The 18,910-nt window shown below is 39.9% G+C and overlaps 1 protein-coding gene across 1 annotated transcript in view; it reads left to right on the forward strand.

Moving 5' to 3' along the window:
* SLC25A24 (solute carrier family 25 member 24) overlaps positions 1–18,366 on the forward strand; it is a 47,216-nt gene extending 28,850 nt beyond the window's left edge. Inside the window, exons 5-10 of the mRNA XM_001492743.5 lie at positions 169–327; positions 2,608–2,760; positions 7,445–7,552; positions 9,249–9,416; positions 13,293–13,443; positions 16,247–18,366. Of these exons, the coding sequence (XP_001492793.2) occupies positions 169–327; positions 2,608–2,760; positions 7,445–7,552; positions 9,249–9,416; positions 13,293–13,443; positions 16,247–16,431 (924 nt within the window). The 3' untranslated portion in view covers positions 16,432–18,366. The remainder of the gene's footprint in view (positions 1–168; positions 328–2,607; positions 2,761–7,444; positions 7,553–9,248; positions 9,417–13,292; positions 13,444–16,246) is intronic.
* Positions 18,367–18,910: the final 544 nt, after the last annotated feature.

Below are 18,910 nucleotides of genomic sequence, written 5' to 3' on the forward strand. Positions count from 1 at the left end.
GCTATTTATAATCACTTATATGCTCAGATTCTTTCAGTATACTTTCTAAGGAATGAAGCTGATCTTAACTATAAAACAACATGTGATTTTTCTTTGAAACAAACCAACCTTCTGGAATGATCTATCTTTAATTAAAGGGGCATGGGGATCATTTTTCCATTTTAACAGGGTATTGACATAGGAGATAGTTTAACTATTCCGGATGAATTCACGGAAGATGAAAAAAAGTCTGGACAGTGGTGGAGGCAGCTTTTGGCAGGAGGTGTCGCTGGCGCTGTCTCCCGGACCAGCACCGCCCCGTTGGACCGGCTGAAAGTCATGATGCAGGTGAACCTCATGATCGTCTGTCTGAGTTTGTCCTAAATATTCTGAACAGTGAAAAATATGGTGCTTTGAAAAAGAAATTGTAAAATTTCTCAGTAATAGTCTTTCATACCTTTAAAACAAATCTCTATTTTATTGCTTTTAACCCTAAATTCAGTCCGTGTAGGTATTTCAGTTTCTACCAAACCTTAAATTGTTGGTCCATGTGTGTGATGAACTTTTAATCTTTGGCCTTCTGTAACCATTCAGATGTTTAATTAGGAAAAAAATTCTCTAGCCATTATTGTAGTAGTCTCCCTAGATAATTTGTATTTTCCTTCTATTTTATGTACTTTCTCAAGAGTGGGATATTTCTGAAATCTAGAATCTTGGAATAAGGAGGTAATTTTAAAAATTATTCAAAGCTTAGGTTAGCAGAAAAAGACCTGGATTTATAGACGGACTTCTCTACTTACCACCACTGTACACTTGGCTGGTCAGAGTGGAAAGAAAGAGAGAAAGGAAAGAAATTAATATTTATTTGATGCTTATTATAGTAACTCATTTAATCCTCACAGCACCCCGCTGAGGAGGGTATTTTATCCTCATATTATCTGTGGGGAACATGAGGCTCAGAGAATTAAATAACTTTACAACAAATTAGATGATAAATGGAGTATCTTTGGCTCCAAAGCTCATGGTTCTCACACTGCGTGAAAGCCATGAGGGCTCGTTGTCCTTCATGCTGGAATGGGACTATCTCATAAGGGTGGGTGAAAGAATTAAATGATGTAAGATATGTGAAAAGTCCTGATAAACTGGAATATAATAGTTGCTTAAAATATTTTAGAAAGTTGTGTTGTTATACCTATGGTCAGCACGTTTTGCATTTCTCCTTAGATTTCTGTACAAAAAAGATTTCTGACAATATTCTAAACTAGCATCCATTCAGAATGTCCCTAAATCTCAAAATATATTTAAGAGTAAAGATGGTGCTTTAAAGAAACAGGAGAGAGAACTAGTGTGTGTGTTTTTCTTTAGGAACAATAGTAAATTGACTTTGAGAGAGCTTGAGTAAGCGTTCATCTTTTCTTCTGTCATATTTTATTGTAAAGTTTATTTAAAATAAAATGGATATCTCTGAACTTCAGCTCCTGCAAGTTCGGGGAGTTCCTAAAACTACCTTCCAGTTCAACCATTCAGTAGAAGGACTCACAGAACTCACTGGAAGCTTTTATACTCATGGTTATGGTTTATCACAGGGAAAAGATCCAGATTAATATCAGCCAAGGAAAGAAGATCACAGGGTCGTGTCTGGGGAAGTACCAAATGCAGAGTGTCTGTTGTCCTCTACCCGTGGAGTCACGATGTCTTACTTAGCTGGCATCAGTGTGTGACAATATGCACAGAGTGTTGCAAACCAACCAGGGAAGCTCACCTGTCTTTGGCGTCTAGAGTTCTTATTGTGGCTCAATCATGTACTGCCTGAATGGCCAGCATTTAGTCTTCAGCCCCCCCGTGTTGTTGTTATTGTTTTTTTATAGTAGTCATTGATCTTGTGTAAGCTGAAACAATCAGAAGAATAGCTGATTTCTTTAATTTAGGTCTATTAGATTTAATCAGTTTTTATATAGAGGCAATCATAAGGTCTGCTATGTATAAACAACTGTCACATCTGTGGTATAAACCAAGTAATTCATCAGTACTGACTGGGTGAGGCGGTTGTTACATGTTGTCATGAACGTATTGCCTGGAGAGACCCTGAGATGAGTCATAGAAGGTGCAATTTTTATTTTTAGTGTCAGGCTGTGTGCATTCCAGTGTCTGTGCCTCTGATGTACATAATATCCAAATTGTTGTCAGACCCATTTATATTTCATACCAGTATTACTTCTTGGGGGGAGGGATTATATATTCCCTGCAGCATATCTTCTTATTTTTCTTAAACTAAACCTGTTCACATTCCAAAGGGTGTTCTGTAGCCTAGTACATAATTTGATTCATGTCATCTTATGAATGGTGTTCATAATAATTTTAATTTTGATCATGTCCTCTCTATCTGCTTTCCCATGCTGAGGATATAAATTTTTCTTAGTTTTAGATTCAAAGTCAGGCCTCTAAAATGGTGGTAATAATTCTTCCCATCATCATATATTTTCTCAACCTTTTATATTTTATTTTTGAATACATCTTCTTGCAGTAATAAACAGTATTCAAGGAAAGAGAGTGGTTTGTATGGTTACTTTAGAAATAGTAACAGTAACATGCTACCAGTATTTTATATCATTTTTCTTTTATTTTTAGGTCCATGGTTCAAAATCACACAAAATGAACATATATGATGGCTTTCGACAGATGGTGAAAGAAGGAGGTATCCGCTCCCTCTGGAGAGGAAATGGTACAAATGTCATTAAAATTGCTCCTGAGACAGCTGTTAAGTTCTGGGCATACGAACAGGTAATTGTTATCACCTGTGGAATTTATTAACAAAGAGGAATTACACTGATTCAGTAACAATTAACTTCCATGCTTTTGGGATTCTTGTGTTAATACATGATCGTTTACCACATATACTCCATGAGGAATTTCTCTTACAGGAGATTAGACAAGATCAACTCAGAAATTCCTCGTGACTAAATTCTGGGATTCTGAATTTCCTATTATTTGTAAAGAAAGACTTTTATGTTCTTTTCTAAGTAGCTCTTGAAGGAAAATTTGAATTTTATCTTATTCATTTTGAATTCAGAATAGAAGCTGCACACTAACATAACACTAACACTAACATAAGTTTTATGAAAGTATCCCGCTCTAACGTCTGGAAGGAAAATTTTTAGGTTGAAGTCCTTTGCGTAATTTGACGTGGCTGTAAAATTGAGTTTGGTTTTAGAGTGAAAGCTCCGTGGATTTAGGGGCTGGGCTTCTTTTGTGTTCCAGCACTTAGACAGCCTGGCATATGATAAGTGCTCAGTAAGTGTTTGTTGATTGAATGAGTGAGTGAATGAATGAGTGCATTTACCTCTGAATTAACTTCTCTATTACATTGTTTAGCATGCTGCTTCAGCGGGACTTAGTGTTAAGAGGAAACACAGCAGTGAGTTTTCGAGTTTGGTTTCTCTTTATGGTCATTAGCAGAACTGTCTACTTGAGCATCCACAAAATTATTTTTTCCATTAATTCTTCCATCATTGTTTATCATCAACCATAAGAACCTTGAAATTTAGCTCCACCTCATATTTTGTATTATTTCAAATAGACTTTTGATTATTTCGGAGAGTGTTTAGTTCTTGAGCCACAGAACACTCTTGAGAAGATTGCAGAGTCTAGTGGTGTCCTTTTCTTTGGCTCAGGAGACAGAGAAGCAAAGAAAAAGGTTGAGGAAAATCCAGCCTCCAGGGCTTGAATTAGAGCCTATGTTTGGGAAGGATATCTTCCTTCTGTGAATGTTTGAGGATTCAAATCATGACTAGAAGGGCTAGCATTTTAGCTGCCAGTAGATACTGACCACATATTGGATTTTATGATACAGAAGCCAGAGCCTAAAATAAATAAATAGTCAAGTATAAAATCATTATTCCAATTTGCAGAAAGTTTGGTGTTTTTGAAAGTCTGTGTTATTGCAAGCAAATGTGTACATTACACTTTTTGCTACTTGTCAAATTCTTAACTTGGACACTACCAGCAGGCGTCCTCTGCTTCCATCTGGTCAGCCTTCTTTCCGAGCCCTCTTCACGGTATTCTAATTTCTGCCTGCTAACTTTTCTTAGAGATCAAGAGAAAGCTCTCTGCACAGTGTGCTGTAGTGTTCTTATGGTCTCTGGGGGCTGTTATGCCTGTCCATTTTCTCCCCTCCTGCTGAAGATCTGTTCATCCCTCCCGGCTCTCTTAAGACCAGCTTCCCATGAGAAGCATTTTCCCAGCACTCCAACCAAAACCAGCGCCTCCCCTGCCCAGCTTCCTTAGAGCACTGAGTTACAGAATAGCCAATTTTCCATTGGATAATGGAAAACCCATTGTTTTCCCAATGAGTTGTAAATTACTTCAGGATTGATATTATGCCATATAAATTCTCCAGTTTCCCACAGTACCTGGCTAGCTCACTTCTGGATTCAGATAGGTCTTGTTCATTGAATAACTAATAGTTTAGAAATCCAAGAAAAGGATATTTTCAGCTTAGTATGTAGCTCTCTTAACCACATCCATATGGGATAAAGCTGTGGTCCATCTGGGTTGTCATTCCCGTAGCAGTGCAGTGGCACCATAGCATAGCAGTGGGTGGCAGTGTGGTGCAATGTTCCCATGGTTTCAGCTGCCATATAAACACTAATTGCCTCTGTTCTAACATCGTTCTCTTCATCCCTATACCTACACATCCGCCTGTGTACTGCTCATCTGTGCATCTCTGCTTTCATATCCCGGGAGTGTCTCAAGCTCAACATGTCCACAGTGCAGCAGTCATCCTTCCAACCCCCCTCCAGTGAACACACCCCCCATTCCTCTTTGTATATGTCAATAGGGGCGGACATCCTGCAAGACTGCTCAGGAGTTATTTCCTCCAGGAAACCTTCATTGTTCTAGTTCCCTTTGTTTCCCTCTGTTATAACACTTTCACAATGAATTCTGATTATCTCAGTACTTAGCTATCTCCTTAATGAGACTGTGAGTTTCCTTAGGCAATATTTGTTTTCAGGTTTGTATTCCCAGCACCTTGCCAAGTGCCAGTAAAACCTTACTAAATGAGTGAAAACACAGAACTGCCAGAGCTGGAGTTTGAGCCTGATCTTTCCTGAGTCTCAGGCCCATTAAGATGAAGGGAAAGATGGGTATTTCAAGCAGAAGCAGCAGTACGTTGACGGAAGTGTAGGCACAGGAGAGCATCATTCACTGTACATTGTAGTGGAATGTATTTCTGGGAAGATAATGATGAAAGCAGGCTGGACGGATAGGCAGGAGCCCAGTGTAATAGGAGTCTAGATTTTTATCCTGAATATGGTGAGGGGGCTATTGAAGCATCTTATGTAGGGAAGTGAAATGAGTACGTTTACATTTAAGAAAGATCAACCTGGAAAAAGAGTGGAGAATGTATTGGAGGTGAGTGAGGCTAGACTGGAGGCAGGAAGACTATTAAAGGAAATATTTCAGTCATTAAGGTAAGCAATGGTGAGCACCAGTGTAAGGTGGTGGCCATAGGGACTGGAGAAGAAGGCAATGGACAGAAAAATATTTTGAAATAGAATTAACAGACTCATTCATTGAGTGGATGTGGCGGTGAGAAAGAAAGAGGAACCAAGGATGATACTCTGGTTCCTAACTGGAGCAACTAAATACATACAGAAAACAATGAAAGGAATGGATTTTGGGGTAAAATGACAGGTTCCATTTCGGACGCGCTGAGTTTGAGCTATCTCTGTCATGTACAGTGAGTTGTCCAGTAGGCAAGTGGATATATCATCTAAAAATTAGGGGAGAGATCTTTGAGAGAGAGGTTGTTATTGTGTTGGAGCCACTGGAGTGGCCGCTCAGGAAGCCTTATAGAATGGGAAGAATCCTGGGAACATGCCCGGGAGAAGCAGAGGAGAAACTTGCAAAGGAGACTGAGAAGGAATAGCCAGCGGGACAGGAGGAAATCCACAGAGAGTGAGGGCCTAGAAGTCGGAGGAAGAAAAGGGTTTCATGAAAGGTCAAATACGATAAGAAAAAATGGTAAATACGATAAGAAAAAATATCTTTTAGGATTTATCAACCTACAGATAGGAAAGCTTGGTATAAACACTTCAGTGAAGTAATGAGAGGAGAAACCATACTGAAATGAGCTAAAGCAAACAGGAGGTGAAGAAAATTGGCCATTTCTAAGAGAAGGAATCTGGTTTGTCTGGCTTATTACCATAGTCGGTGTTTGGGCAGAGCTATTCTCTCCAAGTAGAAACGTAGTATGTTAGTAATAATAACAGTAACATTTACTGAACATTTCCCGTGAGTCCAGCACTGTGCTCAGTGTGTTACAAGTATTATCTGATTTAATCCTTTCAACGACCTGGGGAGATAGGCACTGTTATCACAGATGAGGAAACCGCAGCTTGGACGTGTCCATGAACTTGCCCCGGGCCACACGTTTCTGGGGGTCCAGCCCAGTTCTGCCTGACTGTGGAGCCCGCGATGTTGACCTCCTGCCTTGTCGATATTTTGGCTGCATTTGGGTCAGATTCCACCCTTGGCCTGATCAGCTGTGTCGGTTGGTTTGGTTCTGGTGGGCCAGGTGGGCACTGGGCTTGACTTGTTGGTATAATTATATGTATTACCTACAAAAACTGTTTTTATAAATTGTTTTGTTAATATTTTCTTGTCACTTACTTGTTAGTTTTATTTGTACTGGTGAAAAGAAACTCATCTTAAAAAAAGAAATAATGATGGGGAAAATATCCAAAAATTGCCAACACTTTATTAACTGTGTATTTTCTGTACACCTGGGAAAGAATGCTATTATTCTGTTTTAGCAAAGGAGCAACTGGGTCCCGTCTGTGGAAGACGTCTGTGTTCTGTGGAAAGCGATCTTGGAAACCACTGGCCGATAAATTGGATGTTAGCATTTACGCCTTGCTTTTCTGCTAGGTGTTAATGCAGTGTATGCGTTTTGAGAAACATCATCACATTGGCAATTAATTGATTTCTAGGAGCTTATTTGTATTTTGGTATTGTCTTAGTCACCTCGCGCTGCCATAACAAAATACCAAAAAATGGTGGTTTAAATAACAGAAATTAATTTCTCAAAGTTCTGGAGCTGGGGACTCCGAGATCAAAGCGCTGGCTCATTTGGTTTCTGGTGAGGGCTCTCTTCCTGACTTGCAGACGGCCGCCCTCTTGCTCTGTGCTCACACGGCCTTTCCTTGGTGCATGCGTGGTGGCAGTGGGTGGGGGCACAAAGAGGGAGAGAGAGAGAAAGCTCTCTGGTGTCTCTTCTTATAAGGATGCTAATTCTGTCATGAGGGCCCCACCCTCATGACCTTATCTAACCCTAATTACCTTCCAAAGGCCCCACCCAAATACCATCACATTGGGATTTATAGCTTCAACGTATGAACTTATAAGGGGACACAATTAAGTCTATAAGAGGTATTAATGTGCATTTAAAAATTTATTTATACAGTACAAGAAGCTGCTTACTGAGGAAGGACAGAAAATAGGAACTTTTGAGAGATTTATTTCTGGTTCCATGGCTGGAGCAACGGCACAGACTTTTATTTATCCTATGGAGGTAAGGACCATTGTGAAGTCTGACTGCATGAAAGGTGTTTGTATTAATTATCTATTGCTGTATAACGGGTGATCCCAAAGTTAACAGTTTAAAACAACAAGCATTTGTTATTGCATGGTTTCTGTGGGTCAGGAAGTTGGAGTAGCTCAGCTGGTTGCCTCTGGCTTAGGGTTTCTGACAGCCCACAGTCCAGGTGTTGACCAGGGCTATGGTCACCTCTGGGTTCAGCTGGTGATGGATCTATTTCCAAGCTCAGTCATGTGTTTGTTGCCAGGCCTCCCTGGCTATTGGCTGGAGACGTCAATTCCTTGTCACATGGGCCTCTCCATAACTGCTTGAGTCTCCTCACAACATGGTAGCTGGTTTCCACATCTGAGTGATCAGAGAGAGAAAGGCCCCAAGATGGAAGCTGCAATCTTTGATCACTTCTGCTGCAACCTGTTGGTCACTCCTGGTAGAGTGTGGGAGGGAACTACATAGGTGTGGATAGAAGGAGGCTGGGGTATTTGGAAGCCGTCTTGGAGGCTGGCTGCCAAATGTGGATCAGAATTCACCCATTCATTTCCAAAGAGTTTCTGTATCATAAGTTTCCTAATGGAACTTCAGGATTTGATTAGGTGATGGTAGTCCTAACTAGACTTCCTTCCATTAGAGCACAAATCAGCAAACCATGGACCTGTGGACTATTTTGTACAGCCCTTGAGCTAAGAATGGTTTTTGCATTTTAAAGAGGTGGTTAGAAAAAAAAATCCCCCCAAAAAGAATATGCAACAGAGACCTGATATTTTAGGCCTGGAAAGACGAAAATGTTTACTATCTGGCCTTTGCAGAAAAAATTTGCCAATTCCTGCTTTAGAACAAAGTTATTATTGTAGGTGTGATTGGTCTTTATTGATATGACAAAGGATTTTGCAATAACTGATAAGACCTAAGCAAGACGTAAACTCTTAATTTTCACCTTTGTGGTATGCATATTAATAAAGCTTTCCTTGAAGCATCTTTTTTTTTTTTTTTTTTTGCTGAGGAAGACTGGCCCTGAGCTAGCATCCATGCCCATCTTCCTCTGCTTTCTATGTAGGACGCCTACCACAGCATGGCTTGCCAAGCAGTGCCATGTCCACACCTGGCATCCAAACTGGCAAACCCCAGGCTGCCGAAGTGGAACGTGCACACTTAATTGCTACACCACTGGGCCAGCCCCTCCTTGAAGCATCTTAATATGATTGTTCATATTACTCCACCCACCCCTCAAAAAAATGTCCTAATTCAATACCTAGTCTTCCTCTTCTATTCTCCATCTCAGTAAATAGCTTCACTTTCCCACGTCCCTGCTGCCCCCATCCTCTGTTCCAAGCTAGAAAGACTGGAATCATCCTTTACACTGCCATTTCCCTCACCCTCTGCATCTAACTGGTCACCAGTCAATTTTGTTAAGGCATCAATAGGTTATCTTCTCTCTATTTCCTCTGCCACTGCCCTCATTCAGATCCTCTTTGCCATAAATGGGTCCTCTTGGCCCTCGTCTTGGCTCCTCAATGGAGATAGTAAGTGAGGGAGAACACATCAACAAATCAGACAGTCGTTTGCGTGACAGTATGTACTAGGTATTTGTTCTCTATAAAATTACTTCTTTTGAATTCCGTGATGACAGAGTTAATATGAACAATAATATTTTGTTATATTCTTTCTTAACCAGGTTATGAAGACCAGGCTGGCTGTAGGCAAAACTGGACAATACTCTGGAATATTCGATTGTGCTAAGAAGATTTTGAAACATGAAGGTGTGGGAGCTTTTTACAAAGGTTATATTCCCAATTTATTAGGCATCATACCTTATGCAGGTATAGATCTTGCTGTGTATGAGGTGAGTTTGTAGCAGTCTTTTGAATCTGAAAATATAGTTCAATAGTTTTTATTGTTAGAATTTGACTTTTTAATAAGTACACATATACCAGGAAATATTCTGTGAGCAAAAGTATATGCAAGGATGTGTTATTTGATCTTTCTTTTCAAGTACCTTGGATATGAGACTCTCCCATGTTCTTGTGGTCACTTTTGTATTAGATTTCCCTGTGAATTATTTTTACTAATGAAGACTGTGGACTCATCTTCAGATATAGTTGTTCAGCTTAGAAGATGGTACTAGGGATTTTTTGTGTTTTTGAGGAAGATTAGCCCTGAGTTAACATCTGCTGCCAATCCTCCTGTTTTTGCTGAGGAAGACTGGCCCTGAGCTAACATCCGGGCCCATCTTCCTCTACTTTATATGTGGGATGCCTGCCACAGCATGGCTTGACAAGTGGTGTGTAGGATCGCATCCGGGATCCAAACTGGCAAACCCCCAGCTGCCAAAGCGGAACGTGCGAACTTAACTGCTGTGCCACTGGATGGGCCCCTAGGGATTTTTTTGAAGGGAGAGGCAATAAGCAAAAATGGCACATTTTCTTTGATTTGTTGAAATCTGATAAAGCCAAGAGACTGATGTGGGTAGCACAGATTCATCCCTTGTACTGAAGAGACAGCTCAGACTACAAACCTTAGATTCACTGTGCCGTTTAAACCATTTAATAATTTATGACTCTGACAAACATTTGTCGAGCGCACACTATTTGCAAGCCACTGGGTTAGATGCTGGACCTAGAGATTGACAGAAGGACTTGGTTTCTGCCTTTAAAAGACTGAAGATGTGGTGGAGGAGATAGGCATGCAAACAGCGAAAGCACAGAGTGTGGTGCCGTGATAGAAGCAAGCCTGGGCGCGTTGGGAGGGGACTCAACCTGTAGCCGAGTGGAGGGGTGGGATGTGTAATGAAGGCTTTCTTAGAGGACGTTACTTTTTTTTTTTTGTAACAGGTTTATTAACATATAATTCACATACCTTTTACTCATTTAAAGTGTACAATTCAATGGCTTTTGGAATTTAAGTTAAAATATAATTTAAAAATTGTGGTAAAATATGTAGAACATAATATTTGCCATTTTAAGCATTTTCAAGAGTGCAGTTCAGGGACGTTAATTACGTTCACGCTGTTGTACAGCCGTCATTACTATCTATTTCCCACGCGTTTTCATTACCCCAGACGAACACTCTGTAACTATTACAAAATAGCTCCCCACTCTCCCCTCCTCCCAGCCGCTGGGAACCTCTAATCCTCTTTCTGTCTCAGTGAATTTGCCTATTCTAGTGATTTCATGTAAGTGGAATCATATAATATTTATCCTTTTTTGTCTGGCTTATTTCACCTGGCGTATTGGTTTCAGGGTTCATCCATGTTGTAGCGTGTATCAGAACACCATTCCTTTTTATGGTTGACTAATATTCTGTTGTATAGATATACCACATTTTGTTTATCTATTCATCTTTTTTTTTTTTGGTGAGGAAGATTGTCCCTGAGCTAACATCTGTTACCAGTCCTCTTTTTGCTTGAGGAGGATTGTCCCTGAGCTAACATCTGTGCCAGTCTTCCTCTAGGTTGTATGTGGGACACTGCCACAGCATGGCTTGATGAGCAGTGTGTAGGTCCACACCCGAGATCCGAACCCATGAACCCTGGGCCATTGAAGCAGACCGCACAAACTTAACCACTGTGCCACCAGGCTGGCCCCTATCTGTTCATCTTTTCATGGGCACTTGGGTTGTTTCCACCTTTTGGCTGTTGTGGATAATGCTGCAATAGACATTGGATATAAGTATCTGAGAGTCTGCTTTCAGTTCCTGTGGGTATACACTGTGCCTGGGGTAGAATTGATGGATCATATGGTAATTCTGTGTTAAGCTCTCTGAGGACCTGTCACAGCATTTTCCATAGCAGCTGTACCCTTTTTCATTTCCACCAATAGTAATTTCTCTACATCCTTGCTAACACTTGTTTCTGTTTTTTGTTTCTTTTCTTTTTTTCAGTAGTGGCCGTCCTAACAGGTGTGAGGCAATATCTCATTGTGCTTTTGATTTGCGTTTCTCTGATGATAAGTGAGGGGCATCTTTTCATATGCTTGTTGTCCATTTATATATCTTCTTTGGAGAAATGTCTATCCAAATTCTTTGCCCATTTTGTAATAGGGTTATTTATTTTTTTATGGTTGTCATTGAGTTGTAGGAATTCTTTATATATTTTGGATATTAATCTCATATCAGATATATGGTGTGAAAATATATTCTCCCATTCTGTAGGTTGCCTTTTCACTCTGTTGATTGTTTCCTTTGCTACACAGAAGTTTTTAAGTTGAAGTTTGTCTATTTTTCACTTTGGTTGCCTGTTTTTGGTATCATATCCAAGAAATCATTGCCAAATCCAGTATCCTGAAGCTTTTAGCCTATGTTTTCTCCTAGGAGTTTTATAGTGTTAGATCTTATGTTTAGGTCTTTCCATTTTGAGTTAATTTTTGTATAAGGTGTAAAGTAAGGGTCCAGCTTTATTCTTTTGCATGTGGATATCCAGTTTGCCCAGGACCATTGTTGAAGATCATTTGGCCATATATTCAAGAGTTTATTTGGGGGCTCTCTAGTTTATTTCCTTCATCTGTTTATCTGTCTTTATGCCAGTAACACATGATCTTTTTTTGTTAAATTTTTTTTTCCTTGTGATGAGAAATTTTAGGATCTAGTCTCTTAGCAACTTTCTTTTCTTTCTTTCTTTTTTTTTTTAAGGATTGGCACCTGAGCTAACATCTGTTGCTAATCTTTCTTTTTCTCTCCAAAGCTCCCCCTCCCCTCGGTACATAGTTGTATACTCTGATTGTGAGTGCCTCTGGTTGTGCTGTGTGGGACGCCACCTCAGCGTGGCCCGATGAGTGGTGCCATGTCCATGCCCAGGATCCAAACCAGCGAAACCCTGGGCCACTGAAGTGGAGCACACGAACTTAACCACTCAGCCACGGGGCTGGCCCCCATCACACCATCTTGATTACTGTTGCTTTGCAGTGTATATTGAAATCAGGAAGCGTGAGGCCTCCAACTTTGTTCTTCTTTTCCAAGATTAGTCAGAGTCCCTTGACATTCCATGTGAATTTTAGGATGGTTTTCTCTGTTTCTTCAGAAATGTCAGTGTGATTTGCATAGAGATTGCACTGAATGTGTAGTTTGCTCTGGGTGGTGTATTAGTATGCTTGGCTACCATACAAAATGTAATTTTTCCCACATATTAGCATATAATTTTAACTTAAAATATTTTATATTTAAAAATATATTAGCATTTATATTTTATCTAATTTCTCTCAATCATTGCCTTCTAATGGAAATACAGGGACCTAGGATAATAGGGTAAAAAGCATGGCCTGGGGATCAGTACACTTTATTGCACGCTTGTTTAAAAATCTCCCTGAGACTCATTTTCCTCATTTCTGAAATCAAAAGAATAGCTCCACCTCAGAGCTTTGTAAAAGGACTAAATGAAATTACATATGTGTAAAGTACAAAATTAGATGCGATCAGTCGTATTGTGTTATTTTTATCAGTACCGGCTAGGAAATGTTCTTTAGAGCCTACATTTGGCGTGCTGTTATTTATTTAGAAGAAGATGAGCAGCGAGTGCAAACCTCACGTGTTCTGAATCCCCAGCAGCTTCCCTTCCTCTCTGCAGGCCGCTGCCTCTACGGTGGCTGCTGCTCCTGGCAGTGTGCCCCCCGATCGTGCAGAAATGGTCCCCTCATAAGGATGAGAGTCGCTGTGAAAGTCTTCACGTTGATTGAAAGCACTTGTAAAGTTAGCTCATTATTTTTCTTCTTTTCTGTTTCTCTGGCAGCTCTTGAAGTCCCATTGGCTGGATAATTTCGCCAAAGACTCTGTAAACCCTGGAGTGATGGTGTTGCTGGGATGTGGTGCCTTGTCGAGCACCTGTGGGCAGCTGGCCAGCTACCCCCTGGCTCTGGTGCGAACGCGCATGCAGGCTCAAGGTGAGTTTTTGATGAAGGAATCATGCTGATAAATAGTACTGCGTCAGGGACTTGTTTTTGGAACTTCGAGTTCCACTGAGATGGCGGAGTGTAGTTTCAAGATAGTGTTTCTCAACCTGTTTTTCATTATTGCCTCCCTATGGAACCATCTGACAAATTCTTTCCTAAATGCTCTGTTTTAATGAAATTTTTAACCACAGATTCACTGCACGTGTACTGGATGTATATCTGTGCTTTATGCATCACCAGAGTACGTTGTTTTTGTTTGTTGAGAATACATGTTTTAAGAGCATATAAACTTTAGTATCTAGGTGGATTTGTGTTCAGATTCTTGCCCCAAACCGCTTTGGGTTTTTGTTTTCTCATCTGTAAATGGGAATGAAAGCTGTGCAGTGTTGTAAGAATTAGCAACAATATGTGTAAAGCACCTGGCATTTGTCAGGTTCTTGGTAAATGGTGGCTGGAAATTTTCTTTTTTTTTTTTTGTTGAGGAAGATCAGCCCTGAGCTAACATCTACCACCAATCCTCCTGTTTTTGCTGAGGAAGCCTGGCCCTGAGCTAACATCCGTGCCCATCTTCCTCTACTTGATATGTGGGATGCCTACCACAGCATGGTGTGTCAAGTGGTGCCATGTCTGCACCCAGGATCTGAACCGGCAAACCCTGGGCTGCCGAGAAGCGGAACGTGTGCACTTAACTGCTGCACCACTGGGCTGGCCCCTGGAATTGTTTATTATTGTTTAACCCTACAACTTTTGACCTACAATCACCCCCCCTTGTGACACTGTGTCCTCCCTTGGCTTTGACTACACTGAACCCTCCTGACTCTTCTGCCATCTCATTGATTATTCTCTTTTATTATGATTTGCTGGCTTTTATTGCTACATTGAAGTGTGCATGTTGTGCCTTTCTTTTCTTTATTGCTCTTTCCCTGGCCAACCATATCCACTGTTATTTCTTTAAATAGTACACCCTGGGCCTCTTCAGCTCTATCCCCAACCTCTCGTCCAAGTACCAACCACTCCTGCCTCACCCAGGCAGTCAATCCTTAATTAACGAATACTTCCTGAGCCATTGTCAGGTGCTGGACCCTCTGCCAGGTGCTGGGGTTAGAGCAGTCCACAAGTCAGATTGGTCCCTGCCGTTGTGGAGTGGAGAAGACACACATTCAGCAAGTAAACAACCTCATTAACCCACCTCCCCTTTGTTAGGGGAGCATAGAGCAAGGGGCTCTAACCTAACTTGGTAGGCAGAGAACATTGTCGTTTAAGGTGAGCCTGCAAAACAAGTGGGAGTTAGCTGGGCAAAGGTGGCAGGGGTGGAGGGGACGTAGAAAGAACATTCTAGCCCCGGGAAAAGCATATGTGAAGGCACTGAGGCAGGAGAAAATGTGGTGTATTTGAGGAGCTGAAAGAAGATTATGTAGCTGGAGAGAAAAATGCAAAGTGGTAAACTAAACGTTTCGTGGGTATTCTCTTATTTAAACGTCGCAACCATTTTTGGAGGGTGAGACTAATTTTATCCCCATTTTGCAGATGAGTAACTAGGGCAAAAAGAGATTGAGTAACTTTGTGAGGTTGTATGTTTGGTAGATAGTGGAGCTAGACTTCAGACCCAGGCGATCTGATTCAAACCATCGCGGAACCAGTCTTCCCCTGCTGTCTGCCAGCTCTAGTCCAGTCCCCACATGGCTGGTAGCATGGTTGTTTCTAAGGTCAGGGTCTGATCATTTTACTCCTGTTCAGAAATCTTTGTGACTTTTCAGTGTCTTCAGAATAAATTCCAAAGTTCTTAGTGGGAATTTCAAAGCCTTTAGTAATCCCCACTTTGTTTTTTTGCTCTGTCTTCGTTTCTCCACCCCTGCCTTGCCCAGCTCCAGCCACTTGGTATCCTCTGTGTAATCATCACATGCAGCAACCAGTGGTATCCCCATGGCACATGCATGTTCCCACCCTTGTCTTTGTTGTGTCAACAGCGTGGGCTTTCCCTCTCTCTTTCCTGCCTATTGGGATTATTTTCAAGGCCTAGGGACCCCATATTTTCCCTAATCTCCCCATACTCCTCTTACTTCCTAAGATTGAACCATTCTCTCTTCAGCACTTTGGTTAATGAGGACGGGGTGGCGGCGGCCATGTCAGGTGGTAGAAAGTGCATGAGTTTTGGAGTCAGAAAGACCATCAGCTCTCAGCTCTCCCACTTGCTACCTAAGTATCTTAGAACAAGTTTCTCAATCTTTCTAAGCCTCCAGTTCCCCGTTTATAAAATGGGTATAATAGGGGCTGGTCCAGTGGCGCAGCAGTTCGGCCTGGCGTTCACTGGTTCGGATCCCGGGTCCGGACATGGCACCACTCGGCACGCCATGCTGTGGTAGGCATCCCACATATAAAGTAGAGGAAGATGGGCACGGATGTTAGCTCAGGGCCAGTCTTCCTCAGCAAAAAGAGGAGGATTGACAGCAGTTATCTCAGGGCTAATCTTCCTCAATAAATAAATAAATAAATAAATGGGTATAATAATACTTACCTTGCAGGACTGGTATATAAAGTAATTAACCCAATATCTAGCACATAGTAATCACTCAATAAATAAATGTTATTACCATCATTATTACAATCAGAGCACTCACTATTAGGTTCTATACAGGGAGAATTATATAAAGGGGGCATTTCTTGGGCCCCTTGGAGTAAATTTTATCTTTTCATTGTGTTCTAGAATATCATTCTGAATCATAATTGTGTATAGTAATAATAACACAACGTGCTGGAATATTAAAGTAGTCTTGTTTCTGTTTTTATCTTCTAGCCATGTTAGGAGGAAGCCCACAGCTCAACATGGTTGGTCTCTTTCGCCGCATAATTTCCAAAGAAGGAATCCCAGGTCTTTACCGAGGCATCACCCCAAACTTCATGAAGGTGCTCCCTGCTGTGGGCATCAGTTATGTGGTTTATGAAAATATGAAACAAACTTTAGGAATAACCCAGAAATGACATGTTGAATTTTTGGCTTTAGCATGATTGTTGAAATTTCCAGCAATCTCTGGAGTGACTTTTTCTCCTAGAATTACAACAAATCTATGGCAAAAGGAGTCGTATTTTTTTCACAGAAGGGAAGAGCATCTCAATGATCACTTCAAATGTTTGGGCTCAATTTTATATAAACAGAAATGTTGAAAATCATAGTTTTGATAAGCTTATACAATTTTGAAAAGGCCACAAAGTTATATTTTATCTTTTCTTACTAGTCCTTTTCTACAAATCTCTGCACTGAGTCCTACATCTGAAAAATGTACTTACTTGCATTAAATTTGTTTTGTGTGGTAGAATTATAAATTGTAATCTTTATTTTGGTTGGTTCAAATTTATGCCACTTCCTTTATTCTCAAATGTCGTTTTCTTAAAAGCAAAATGATCAGAAAACCTTGAAACTTAAGTTGTTTTATATGTTTTGAATGTCTTTATAGATTTCTTAAAATTTCCTTGTAGAACCATTAGTAGAAAATCATTGCATGAAAACATGCCTTACAGCAACCAATAAGTAGTATAGTGTTTGTATTGTTATCTTTCTTTAAGCTGAATAAAAGTGAACATAAGTGGCAGAATTTCAAGGCATGAGAATACTGCAGTCCATTCATATCATTTTTGTGTCAGGAGAAGTGATGAAATAGTATTTATTTCAGCTGGCCCTTTCCCACTTTCCTTACACTGTTATTTGCTTCCTGGGATGACATACTGATCATCAGTATATTACTGTTAAATTATCAATACAAGGCAACTTATTTGAAAGATTGTTTATTCTGTCGTTGCTTTGAAAAGCACCAGGAAACAAAACCCTTTTCTTTATATTAGCTTCTGATGAGCATCTCTCTTTTCTTTGTCCTTTGTTTCCTACTTGAATCAGATTCTGTTTTAATCAGGAAAGCTTCTGGGGACCCTTCTTGGTAATCTGAAATTTCTTAATTGCATGAAGTGGGCTGATCATGGGTGAATGACATTCTCATTTCGTCCTTACTGTTGAATTTCTTTGAACCTGCAATTCTTAATTTGGGCAGCACAAACTTAGAAGAATAGTACATATTCACAGTAGTATATATTAATCTTGTATATTAGGTACCTATATTCAAATGAAAGGCCCAATTTATAAACATATACATTGATGTTCTCTCTTGCCCCAAGTTTTAGGAATATGTTATGATATAGAAGACTTAATTTATATTATTATAGCATGTTTTTATTTTACTAAAGCCATTTTTGTAGTCAACTATCTTTTTCTGAGTTAACTATTTTTTCTGATTAAGTCATTAGGACTTAGAAAAGCATTTATTAGTTGAAGTTATTCTTGTCACTTTTTAATTTAGTTCCTAAACATGTGTTTGATTTCTAGTAATTTCTGGTATAAATTGCCAAAATTTTAATGAAAATGTAGTGACATAATAGGCATTTACTTTATTCGAACCTACCTCTTATATTTTCTGAACCAAAGAGGAATGTTGGACTTTTGTTTGTGAAACGTATTCTAAAATGTAGTTTCCATTGTATTAGTTTTGCCAGATAAATGTCTCAGTGCTTTTATAATAGGCATGACAAGCATGGGACTCTATCTTCAGGTTTGCTTGTACTTTTGAGTAACATGTAGATGACAATATTAAGGTACATGATTAGCTGTTTTTTTACTCATAGAAATTGTGGAATGAATAACAAATTTTAAGCTACTGAAAAATAGTCATTGTTCCTTATGAATTTAAATTGTCTGCTATTTAACATTTCTCAAGTATGAATGTGATTTACCTATGCTCTTCTATCTTTTGAAAAAATGATCTTGTATCTTTTGAAAAAAGCCCAGAGTTGAAGATAGTTTATCTCTGGCATTACTGCGTATTTACTTTCCATTTCTATTAAAAAACATATATGTATTTGTTTTTAAAATGACTTGTTTCCTCATTTTCAAAAAATAGTGTAACTAAGACAAAAAAATGTCTGTGTCCTGGAGCTTATATCAGTGGCTGCGGTTAGAATAATACTTTTCCTATTTGGCTCCATGGAGTTTTTCCAGATGTTTTGGCCTTTCCTGAACAGTCACAGCGGTTGTTGTCTGTATCACACATTTTGGTATAAGATGATGGTTTTTGGGATACCCCAATTCCACATTTACCAATTAGGGTTCCACCTCTAGGGGTTCACCATGCCAAGGAGGATCCACAATCGCAGGATTTCTCGGCACATCTTGGTGGAATGTCAGTTTACCTTGAAGGTGTGGGAGACAGACGCTAAGTAAGTTTACTGGTAAGTCATTAAAAAAATTTTTACAATGCAAATTATAAGTCTGTACAAAACTTGATTTTAAAAAATGAAATAAAACAAAAAATAAATAAAGTAAAACATAAGACTGCAAAGAAATTCTATAATCCAACTCAAATGCCACCCAGATTCCAGGAATAACATATCCTCTGCCCCCCTCTGCCCTCAGGGA

The sequence above is a fragment of the Equus caballus genome, chromosome 5, assembly GCF_041296265.1.
Source record: "Equus caballus isolate H_3958 breed thoroughbred chromosome 5, TB-T2T, whole genome shotgun sequence".
Lineage (NCBI taxonomy): Eukaryota > Metazoa > Chordata > Mammalia > Perissodactyla > Equidae > Equus > Equus caballus.